Genomic DNA, 12,610 nt, shown 5'->3' on the forward strand with positions numbered 1-12,610 from the left:
TAATTTTCAGTACGAGTACAGACCGTGAAAGCGGGGCTCACAAGCCCTTCTGACTTTTTGGATTTCAAGCAGGAGGTGTCAGAAAAGTTACCACAGGGATAACTGGCTTGCGGCGGTCAAGCATTCATAGCAACGTCACGTTTTGATCCTTTGATGTCGGCCCTTCCTCTCGCTGTGAAACCGAATTCGCCAAGCGTTGGATTGTTCAGCCACTAACAGGGAACGTGAGCTGGGCTTAGACCATCGTGTGATAGGTTAGTTTTACCCTACTCATGATGTGTTGCTGATTTCAATGAGGCAGCAAGACACCACCTTCGTGTTTGGCTGTGAGCCATTTCTTGAATTCAGTTGTGTTTCTCACCTTCTTGCAACTTTGTTTGGTCCTATTGTGGGTTTTTTCTGCAACCGTGACCAATAAGAAAAGCAGAGACTTGTGGCGTAACTGTGTTAATAAGCAAAGAACTACAAAGTCACAATCTTTGAAGAATATATTAATAAATTATGCTGTTTTGTGTTTGAATATCAAAATATAGCCATGGCCAAAAATATTGGTATGCCAAAGATGCAAATATGAACCAAATCAGCCTAATTTATACTGTTATGGCCAAAAACACTTGCCTCTTTTGCCAAAAACAGGCATCTCTGTCATATACTCACACACTGCACTAATAAATTTCATTCTCTCTATTTTATGTTTTACCTTGCAACACTTTCCTGCTTTCCTGTTTGGCTTCTTTCATTCTTAAGCGATTGTTACACTTCTGCAACAAAGCCGTCTCAACAAGAACACAACTCTTTCTTTTATGAAAGTGAAAAATAGTTGTCCAACTGTTGAATTATTGAGCTCAGACTTCCATCCGCCTATTTGACTGCAGCTATTCCAGCACCGATTGAAGGTGCGTGGAGAAATATTTATCTCCAATACTCCAACAATACTTTTCACTTCTGTACTGAAAGTCTCCTGCAACTTTTAACTGAACCTTGAACTGTAAACCTCAGTGTTCTCAGAATTCTTGTACACAGTACACAGAGAAGCAAAGGGTTTTACTTTCGCTTCTTTTTCTGTTTACTGGAGATGTAATAAAATTTCCCTCAGGAGAGGTGGCTTTCTACCGAGCTGTAGGAAGGAAGTAGTGTATAGAAGTTTTGAAAGCCTAATGCAATAAGTGAAGGAACACCTATTGGCTGAACATTTACTTTCACTTCAGGCAACCTCAAATTCACTTAGAGGTTACAGAAGCCTGATTGCTGTCATTATTCATTCAAATTATTTTCCATCGCTCATTCTGTTCAAGGTCAAGGGCGGGTTGGAGCCTTTGCCAGCTGACCCTGGTTAAAATGTGTTTTGTTTGTCCTTAAAGACTGAGCTTTTGCAAAACTCTGACCAGGGTGAAGTCTTTCAAAGAGAAAGGGCTTAATAACAAGTCCTTTGAATGGTGCAAATCGAATGTACTTAAATTGTATGTATGAACAGAACCTTAATAATGTATTGATATCATTTTGTGCAATAGCAGAAGCGTGTGCAACTTACAGTATAAGACGCATGGCCGAAAACCCCCCCCAAAAAACATTCATGCATCTTGTCTCTCGGGCTCAACCTCGACAAGTGATGTCCGCTGATGTTGCTATCCCGAACCTTTGATTGGCCAAAATGTGAATGAGAATGAGTGAATGAGGTTTTTTGTGTGGACGTAGGAGGAGAAGATGTGTCCGTGGATGCAAGGGCGTATTTGCTCATATGGGGGCCCAAGGCAAACCCAGTCATTGGGACCCTCCTCATCCTTGTACTACACTGACCAAAGTTTTATTCTCACCTCAACACAAGGTCTTCAGCGTGGGCAGCAGAAAATAGCCGACATTTTTTCTGCTTTTTGAAATCTGTTACAGTTATCTGTCTGGTTAAGTTGTAGTTACATTGCCATGTTTAGACGGGGTGTGTTATGGCGGGGTGTGTGCCTGGAGATCGGCAAGGCGTACGGGTGTGTTCAGGGGTCAAAATGCGTGCCTGTTGGCATGTCTGTTAGTCCCTCTCCAGGAGGAGAGCTTACTGACATGATAATGCATTTATTTTTCTTATATTTTCAGGATCAACTGGCAAAGTCCCAAAGATCGACTGGTCGATCGCGATTGACTGGTTAATGACCCCTGATGTATATAATATCAGTTTCATTTACTTAGACATATTTTCATCAACAAAAATACAACTGTGTGATTGTTCTTCTTCACCGACTTGCATATCGAAATAGTACATCATGTCAGGTGGGATACGTTATGTTACGACATGATGCTGGCTTAAGAATGACTTTAAACCTAAATGCATTTCCTTAGTAGCAAGGATGCACGCCTATTTGATTACTTTGATGCTATGGTGTGTTAATTAGCGTTCAGAGCTTAGTGCGATCAAAGAGAACATTGCAGGGTTAGGACCTAAACATATTGCAACGCCGTCTTCTGACCTTATTGTCTGGTGCCGTAGGCTCGTTAATTGACAGGGTGTTTGCTAACAGCACTAGACCACCAGTCAGGTCATTAATTATTTGAGCCGAGCAAGAAAGCAAAACCAATACTGTCAGAATAAAATGCTGATTGTGCTTTTTTCCCCCTCCCCTCTCTGCTAGAACATTGGCTCCCAATGAGCTGCTGGTTTAGTAATGAAGGACAGGGGAAAAACTTCAATAAAGTAGCTGTAGCCTTGGTGTGTTTTTGCTACGGTAATAAAACTGCTATGTGAAAAGAATTAAATGAATTATAATCACTATAATAGGATGCACTTTATTTTGCTGTTACTGGTCATGTCAAATAATATAAAACATAGGAGACTCAACAACTGTCATGAAACAAGCTCTGCCTTGTGTATTATTATCACGCTATCTGTCATGTCCATTTGCTTTTTAGTATTTGGTGGCCAGGAATCGCGCAGTGTGCTAAGGAAGATCAGTGACATGCTGGAAGTCATTATGAAGAGGATGGACGCTCTGTCGAGATTGGGTAACACCACCGAAACTCACAAGCTGGATGAGCTTGCCTCAGTTCTGGACAGGTAAACCAAGCACGTCTCCTTCACTGCGCAATCTCACTGCATAAATCTTGTACTATCTTGTAGCACAATACTTGTCAGAAATGCTGACAGCTTCTCAGCAAGCTCCTTCAGCCTAAAGTAATGATGGGTGCTACTGCTACTGTATATTCATGAGTGGCGTGGCGACAGAGTGTCCTTTCATGGGGTAGCATGTCATCTACATCCATGTGCATCAGACAATCTAGTGACCTAGCAACACAGCCATAAACAGTATTCCAGGTCTGCTTGCGTACCATAATCCCACTGCCACCATGGGCCACTCGATGGGCAACACAGGTGCATTTTATCCATGGCATTTTGAATGCACAGCGATAGCCTGACATCAAGCCACGACCATCAAGGATCTGTATATCGTTCCTGGAAGGTGAAACAATCCCAGTTCTTGCATGGCCATCTACCAGTTTTTGCTTGTCTTGCGTTCTTCTTGGGGGACCATGACAACTCTCTCCTCCTCCTGTCCATTACTCTTTAATGTTTTCAGCAGATGTTTAATTGTCTATCGAGTCATTCTGCTTGACTGTTCGACTGGGCATGACCAGGACTAGATGGGGTGTGTTTGAATTCCCACACTTCCCAATTCCCACCCTGAACCTGAACCTGAACCTTCTTGCAATGGGAGTATTAAATGTGCAGAGCTTTGAGCGCTCATCAAGTTTTATCTGCCAAAAGCCCTGATTGGCATCTAGGACCGAGGGACCAGGGGATGGATATGCTTCTTGGATGTGACCACAGTTTCTATGCTGTTAACCCACTCAGTTGGCTTTGTCTGAATAACTTCCAATTTCTCCATGCGTCGTCGTTCCGCAATCCCGGATGCCACAGGAATCCTCCAGGGAGCATGCACAGCGGGTGTGACAGTGTGGTCAGTCTGTATGTGGTGCTGACCAGGTTTAACAACCTAACCCATTGAAAAGACCCTCATAGTCTTTCAGGATGTCATTCTCCTTTCTTACTTTTGTTCCGTTTTTGAACCACATCTGCTGCAACTTGACTCTCTTTGTTTTTTGTTAGCTTTTAGCTTGTCTTTTTGTCTGACAGTTTGTAGTCTGTTCGCATCAACTTCTTCTGTCAGTGCTTTTACTTGGCTTTTTGTTGTCTCGCTTGCACAGCAGATATCAATGGCTTTTTCTCGACTTGGATCTGCCTCTCTCGTTAGTAATGTCACACACTATTCTGTCACGTACCCGTCCAATGGATTGCTTTTGAGCTCTTGTGAAGAACATATGCCGTATATAAAGTATGTTTTGTTTTGTTTTTTTTCCTGGGCTCACAATAGTCCTGAAACTTCTCCTTCGGCGCCCTTTTATTTTGTTCTTTTCGTCGAATACGAGAACATACGAAGTGTTACATACTGCTTTAACCGCTTCCTCTCCCAAGACGTGAAGAAAAGTTGCACACGGCACCTTTGATTTCTCTGTGATACCACTGGCAGTACAAAAGAGCTCAAAACGCTGAAGCCAGCTCATCCAATTTTCTGTGTAGATTGAAACTCGTCTTCCGCCTTCACTTCTGACACCATGTTGTATTCATGAGGCGTGACAACCGAGTGTCCTTTGCGCAGTACCCCATTAAAGTACATTCATAATCTACAGCCAAGTGCATCTGACAGTCTAGTGACCTAGCAACACAGTTTACGACAGCCGGTCGCATGCTCCTGTGCATTGCAACATCCGCCTGCCCATACCAGAACCCCACCTCCCCATGTACCACTCAATCCATAACACAGATGCATTTTATTGATGGCATTTTGAATGCACAGAGATACTGAGGCCCATTGTTGTGCCATTCATCCATGACCATCACCTCATGTTACAGCATGTTCATGCACGGCCCCACGTTGCCAGGATCTGTACACAACTCCTGGAAGTTAAAAACATCCCAGTTCTTTCATGGCCAGCATGCTCAGCGAACATGTCACCTGCTGAGGATGAGCTTGGGATGCTCCGGTTCAGCGTATTGCTGGTTTCAACCACGTGACCTAGAGGCAGTTTGCGTCACTTCCCGTGAGCAGACGATTTTAGTTTAAATTGTGCTGCTTGTTGCTCACTGTAAACTGGAGCGTGTTCACTCGGCTCCACTCGCCAAAAAATGTGGCTTCTCTGCGTTTTTTTTGTTCGCTTTTCCCGTTATGATGGACTATCCTGGTAATAGCGTTTTCCGAAATACATATTCGAACGATTTCCACGTGCAAGAACGGCGCATGTATGCAGTATTTTTGCTCAGATTTTTCATGACCTCCAGTTACCAATACACTTATTTGCGCCCCATCTCTTTGAGGTGGGGCTGACAACAACTGGATGTCATGTCACAGGAAAAATGCTGTATTTGAGGCCAGTGGTGGTCACACCAGATAGTGACTGTTTTTCTGACCCCTCTGGACCCTTTTTGGAGTGAAATTTCACAGGTGGGATACACCGACCCCCACCCACTCTGCTTTCTGTCAGAGCCTCATCTTCCTGGAGCTGCAGTGACGTAGTCCCTATGATTACCGTAATGATCTGTGTATCGCTAGATATCGAGTCTCTCAGTTGAAGACTTACTGTGATTTAAAAGTACCACTGCAAATACCATTGCCGGCTACAGCTTCAACGGTTTTAAAATAATCCAATTAAAAAGTTTAACGGGCCGTGTTTTTGGCAACATCTGTGCTGGACAACATCGGTGTTGTTTGACTCCCCCTGACTCTGAATATAAGGTGAAAAAACTGCAGAAAAAATGCAAAATCTTATATCCGTAACTACTACATTTAAAACATTTGTTTAGCGGCTCCAGCCTGGAAAGTGTTGACTTGTGTGATGCTTGCAGTAAATCGGAATATTTTTGAATTCATAGGTCATTTGCTTGCCTTCCACCGCTGGCTTTTCATTTGGCATGGTAAAAGGCTCTCAAACAAGATGGGATAAAATCAAATAAATAAAGGTCTGCTACGTGTGAATAAAGGGTAATCGTCATCTCACTTTGTAGGTGACCACTAACCTTAGGCAAACAAAATAGCCCATAGAAAAATAATTAAACAACCTCAGTCAATTGCGACATTCTCCTGAAGAAGATAAGTGTAGGTGAACACGGAGCAGACAAAGAAAACAATGAGAGCGTTGGTCTTATATGACATGTTGGAGCTGCCAGCCCAGATTTGAGTGTGGTTACCATAGCAACAGACCTCATACTTGAATCTACTCCGAGTTGGAGTAAAGGCGGCCCCCACCTCTTTATGTGCTGTCCATTTCCATCCCTCCTTCACACCGGTAATAGGAAGTATCTCTTTTTCACATCACTTCAGCGGATCTTACATGCTTGCACACAATAGCATAATCACCTCGTGAATAGGACGCTGTCATATACAGTGATACCAGCCGCTGATTCATGACAGGTGATTTATTCGACTCACCTGAGATGAGTCAACATGCTTTTTAGAAGCCCAGAGGAAGAATTGCATTTACAATTTGGCCACAAAGTACTGATTACTCCATTTTTTTTTTTTATGTGAGCATAAAGCCAAAACTCAAAATGTGGCGATGTCATACTGCGTGGTTGTCATCACGGATGTACGAAAATATCGACTGACTGAGATACCGGTAATTTTGCCGGTAATGACATTGGTGCGCGAGTGAGAGCTCATCCAACTGCACCGTGCTCCCCGGAGCAACAAGCTCAGTACGTCCGCCGTCTGGAATTATTTCTAAGTCTCACCTTTTGGATTGGAAATATGCAATTTTCAATAACTGTAAAGCAGTGGTTCTCAATTATATTCTGTCCCCCGGTTTTAAAGACTATTGAGAACCTGATATTAGTTTGTTTATCTGTACAAACAACTGTATTACTTGCTGGCACCAGCGTCATTAAAGCATGAATAAAGACGCCAACACACTTGCCAACCGTGAAGAAATGTTATGCAGAATAGACGGTAAAGTTCCGTACAAATAACACCTTGTGGATTATTTGCAGTATAGTTGAAATAAACATGTAATTGGCCTCTCTGGGACTAAACTGGGAACATCACGGTGATAAAGGCCACAAACTCCATGCTTATAAGTTTCCTAATGAAAATAATTCCCAGCTCCATTTTATCTGGCATAGCTGATTAATAAAGCGTGACCCCAGAGGCCTAGTGTGCATGTGTCTGCATGTACTTCTTCTTCTGCACAAGTAGCCTTTCATTTCAAATTCCCTGGTCTCAGTGATAAAGGAGAAGGGTTTGTCTTCCTGGAAGTATAAGGAAAAAATAAGTTGGGCCTCAGTTTGAATTTTAGGTATGCAAATGAGCTCTTTTGGTTTTGCGGTCTATTGGCGTGCGCACACACACATGCACACACAACCGTCATTCCATTACTTTGAAGAGCTTCTCAGAGAGGAGAAGCAAGCGAGCTCATTAAAAATAACTCTTTTTAAAGTGAGAGAGGGGTGATGCTTAGACTGGTTAACGCTAGTTGCAAGTAGCATGTCCACGTTCAAACGTTTGTGAGGCTACAATGGAAGCTGTCGCTGCAGAAAACCGCGGTCCAATGTAATCAGAGCAGTGGTATTTAACTAAATCCACAGTCAGTAAGTTGCTGCTATTGTGACATCAGGTTGGAATGGAAAATCTTTTACATGTTAGTTTTTTTTCAAGACTAAGACAAGACTGTAATTAATAAGTAGTTAAATACAAAGCAACAATGTGTACCAAAGATGCAAATAAAAATATGACACCTTCTCCGAACCCGCTGGCTTAAAAACCTGACAAGGGAATGAAAATTGAAGTTGAGGGGCACTCAAAACTTGCTTATTTTTTTGCAGTGTTCAATCACCGCCACATCATACAAAACATGTAAAAAGGTACGTGTACGATGTTAAGTTCATAAAAAATAGTGGAAAATAAAACCTTGTACTCACTGAAATACAGTAAACTTTTGTTTATCGTGATTAAAGTGGTTTCAGACTGTGATAAGTGAATTTTTGCGAAGTATGATTCCTTATATATAAATGGAATATTTTCATAGTTCAAGCATAGAAAACCCGTTAATGACCTTAACTCATTCAATAACTAAGACGTTTTTATAAACCCGAACGCCCCAAAGACGTATTTATACGTCTTCTACGAGAGACAAAAAGAGGTGATGACGCAACTGTACACTAATAAATGTCATTTTTATGATAGTTTTAAGTAATAAAAACGGCCACAAGGTGGCAGAAGTGCATTTGATAAGAGCTCGGCATGGATCGTTTGCCTATAAAACACACTCGACAGCAAGGAGGAAGTGGAAGAGCTTGGAGGAGTGTAACATGCAAAAGGTTACGCACCGTAGGGAAATTTTAAGGCATGCACACGTGCGCGCGCACACACAGTTTAGTTCCAAAATTGTAAATAGTTCATGGTGATATATTTGTAAATAAATTATTCTGATGTAAAACAACCCTTGTTTGTGTTGTTTATTTTGTGGTATGGTTGTTTAGATATTTGAGCTGGTACAAAAGCAAAACATTTGTGTCAAAGTGAAAGTTATGCTTGGAATGTATCTTTTCACAAAAAGCTGTTTTTCTCCCTTTTCTTGTTGGGAGCTAATATTTTCCTGAAACTCACCTACGTTCTCCTGCTGAATACTAAAAAAGGTAGAAACAAACTTTTTTTTCCTGATAAAAGACAAGAGTTTCATCTTTCTTTTGGTAGGTTCCATGTTTATAAACCATAGAAGCCAATTTTCTACGTGCTTTTTAAAAATCTGTCAAAAATGGCCGGTACTGAAGGGGTTGTCTTTTGAAAAATGGCTGGGATTGAATGAGTTAATATGATTTTTAACATAATTACAGCCCTCTAGACGTGAAATAACACCCCATAGTCACCTTCACACGCTCGTACTACCCAATATAATAGACATAATAAGAGAGTATATAAGTCATTTAAGACTTAAATATGACTCATGCTCTTTTGTGTTGCTGTAAATGTGTTCCCTTGGGGGAGTGGAGTGACAGGTGAACAGGAAGTGAATGCTGAATATTTGCCCATCCATTCATCCATTTTCTGTACCGCCTGTATTTTAGTTTATTTCGCCATTTTTATGTTTGAAAATGCTTAATTTAAAATTTTCTTATATATATTTTTTTCTAAACATAGGCCACCACAAAACAATAATTTATTTATATATTTTTGAAAAATCGTGATTGAGTGAAGCTGCGAAACTCAAAGTGCAAAGTGGCGAGGAGCAACTTTCTATACGTTATCTATGGTGACAAATGTGATGATTGGACTGATTTTTATATATAGTGTGGTTTATTCACGAAGTGATTTGGCTCCATAACTACAGCCTTTGCAGCTCGTGTGCAGTAGAAGCGAAACAAAAGGCGCTTCCCACGGTATTTAACGCGCAGGAAAGGACATCAAAGGCGTTGTTATCGTATTTCCAAAGTTCCTGTGCTTCAAGTTTACCTGTGTAGTAGAATTGTTTTGCATATTTTGCGAGCAGCACGTCAATAATGACTTCCGCTGCAAACCATTGAACAGGATGCAGTTACCGCTTATATCAGAGCCACTCAACTTTTTTTTTTTCCTCTCCAATGTCCCGGGTTAAATCATCAATCGAGAAAAGACCAGACGTTATCCAAGATTCACATTGTCATCACTGTACCTCAGTAATGTAACAATTGCAACCATGAAATTTCCATTTCACCTGCAAGTAACAGTTTCAAAGTAAAGGTTCGAAGAGCGTGTCATGTATTATGACACAAGGATGGCAATCATTCACTCGATACGCCTTTGGAAATACGCCCACTTCTTTTGTCTATATGTCTGTTCAGGCAAAGAGTCTCATGAATCATTCAAGCGCATACTTTTTATTATAAATTGTGTGTGTGGGGTGGGAGGAGAAAACTATTGTGGTATTTATTAATACTTAAGTACTCCCACGATTGCAGTTAAATATGTAAGAGCGCCTTTAACAACATCTAGGCCAAGATGCACGAAAGCCAGCTCGTGTTTTTGCTTGGCGATATGTTTGTCGTAATAATGAAAAAGCAAAACAAATTACTTTCATGTTTATTATTTATTATTGTTGATTAGAGACCTACGCGATCATTTGTTGTTTTGCTCCGGTAGGAAACAAAAGTGCTCAATGTAGGCCAGTGAAACACTGAATGTGGTGGCGATGTGCTATCGCTTTTGGCATTATTTTGAAATATAATCGAGGCAAAATTTGGGCGAAAATGGACTTTTGACTTTATGTGGCGTGGTTGGTAACATAGACATAACCCAAACTTGATATAAAATACTTTTTGACCTCAGCCCAGTGACATGTTTCTGCCATAATTGAACAATATATTGTAGTCTTGCCATGTCTGATACTGTAGATGATACGTGATAATACAATGAAAATGACAATTCTTTACAGCTGATTGTGTTTGTAGTTTACAGTGGTGTAGAACTGGACCGAATCATTCAGCAAGCAGTTTAAAATGTTGTGTTCTTAAGAGCTTTGTAGTTCTATTCCACTAAGGTCTGCATCCACAATCATAAAAAGTAGCATCAAATGAATACCTCCCTTACAAAAGTGAGACCTATCTTTGCAGGTAATATGTCATATTAGTCATATCATACTGTCATATCTTATTGGCAGTCGTCCTTCGCTACTTCGCCCCCTCACTGTTGCATTTTTTCCAGAAAATTAATTATTAAATGACGACTGTTTTGTGGTTGACTGCGGCCTATTGTTAGTCCACAAAATGCATATTTAAGCTAATTATTTGCCTCAAATAAGCATTGTAAGCATAAAAATCTTCTAAATGAACTAAAATACAAATACAGTTGACGGCAATACAAGATGTTAATTAACTGTAGTCTACACTGGCCGCTTGTTGTCACGAGTAACAACCACCAGACATGATCACTAACGACGGGATTTTGTTAATTTATGATTATTTATCTCACAACAGGCACAATAATAATAATAATAATTATTATTATTATTATTATTATTATTATTAATAATAATAATAATAATAATAATAATAATAATAATAATAATAATAATAATAATAATAATTATTATTATTATTATTATTATTATTATTATTATTATTGGGTAATACGAGCGTGAAGGTGACTATAGGGGTGTTATTTCATGTCTAAAGGGCTCTAATAATGGTATAAACTTGCATTTAGAAAGTTGTAAACAGGTTTTTTATGCTCTAACTACGAAAATATTCATTCATTCATTCATTTTCTATGCACCTTGTCCTCACTAGTGTCACGGGGTATGCTGGAGTCTATCCCAGCTGACTTCGGGCAAGAGGCGGGGTGCACCCTGGGCTGGTTGCCAGCCAGGGCACATGTACGTACGAAAATATTCCGTTTATTAATATTAAATCCTCCTTCGCGGAAATTCATTTATCGCGGTCGGGTCTCAAGTTATCCGCAATAACTGAGGGATTACTGTACACCCCAAAATGAAAATGTCCAAAGTGTCAATATTTTGTGTGGCCAGTTTCGGGATGTTGGCAATTTTCTTATAGCCCTGGCAATCTTTATGAAGAGTGACACTTTTTTTTCCCCCAACATCCTCAGAGTTCTTTGCCATGAGGTGCCATGTTGAACTTCCGGTATGTGAATGAGTGAAAGGGATAACACCTCGTCTTTGTAACACTAACGGGTAATAATGACCTATTTGGGTGATCATTCCCATGATAAGATATAATCAAATATTTGCAGAACTGTTGTAAGTGCAGTGAATCTGCTATACAAATGAATTTTTTCAGCTTTGACCTCAGTCTTCCTGGTTTTTCTTCCAACTGGTAAATAATCTGTGCAAATGCAAGCCAATATGTTCTCACAATCCATTTCTTCGTGCTGAAAGCAAGGAATATGACACGTGGGTGTGTGTGTGTGTTCCAGGATTCAGCCGATCGGGCTGATGGAGCGGATCCAGGCCATAGCCCAGAACATGTCAGACATGGCAGGGAGGGTGGAGCAGATGCTACAACGCAGCATTGCAAGCAAAAGAGGTGAGATTGAGACAAGCACGTGTGTGTGTGTGTGTGTGAGAACACTGGGCCTGCTCTCTCACACACCTTGGGAATGTCAAATATAGTTGTAGCCCTTCAGGTGAATCTTACCTGCCCATTTCAAATCCATGCAATTTGGGAAAACACTTTCCTTTCTGCCCACACGAGCCCAACCTGTCAAGTCTGAACGTATTTTAAGACTTGAATGCACAATTTATGCGTAAATTGCACTTGCTGCTTGAGCTCACAGAACATGACAGACATTATTCACGACACATTGCCCATTCAAAGAGCGCAGCCTTCATTTATGTCGTGCTGGAAGCACTCAGGTGCGTCTCGCAACACACTCGCCGGTGTTACAGCGACACAATACGGAGGCAAAGGATGTTTAAATCATGATGATGAGTGACCTTCTCCAGACTAATGTGATGTGGCTCTGGCGGCTTTTTCATTAGCCGCCACTTCAATTCCTGCATTGGAAACAGAGCAAAAGCATGCTTTAATTCACTTTCCAGTTGTCCCCCTTTGTCCGGTACACTGCTCTTTGTGACACGCTGTCTC

The 12,610-nt window shown here is 40.8% G+C and overlaps 1 protein-coding gene across 2 annotated transcripts in view; it reads left to right on the top strand.

Annotated features, from left to right (window-relative positions):
* LOC129170779 (alpha-1,6-mannosylglycoprotein 6-beta-N-acetylglucosaminyltransferase B-like) overlaps positions 1-12,610 on the top strand; it is a 73,038-nt gene that overhangs the window by 19,829 nt on the left and 40,599 nt on the right. For both annotated transcript variants that reach the window (XM_054758764.1, XM_054758765.1), the window contains exons 5-6: positions 2,896-3,040; positions 11,940-12,049. In XM_054758764.1, coding sequence (XP_054614739.1) covers positions 2,896-3,040; positions 11,940-12,049 — 255 coding nt within the window. The remainder of the gene's footprint in view (positions 1-2,895; positions 3,041-11,939; positions 12,050-12,610) is intronic.

Source organism: Dunckerocampus dactyliophorus, chromosome 18 (genome assembly GCF_027744805.1).
Source record: "Dunckerocampus dactyliophorus isolate RoL2022-P2 chromosome 18, RoL_Ddac_1.1, whole genome shotgun sequence".
In the NCBI taxonomy this organism is placed as follows: Eukaryota; Metazoa; Chordata; class Actinopteri; order Syngnathiformes; family Syngnathidae; genus Dunckerocampus; species Dunckerocampus dactyliophorus.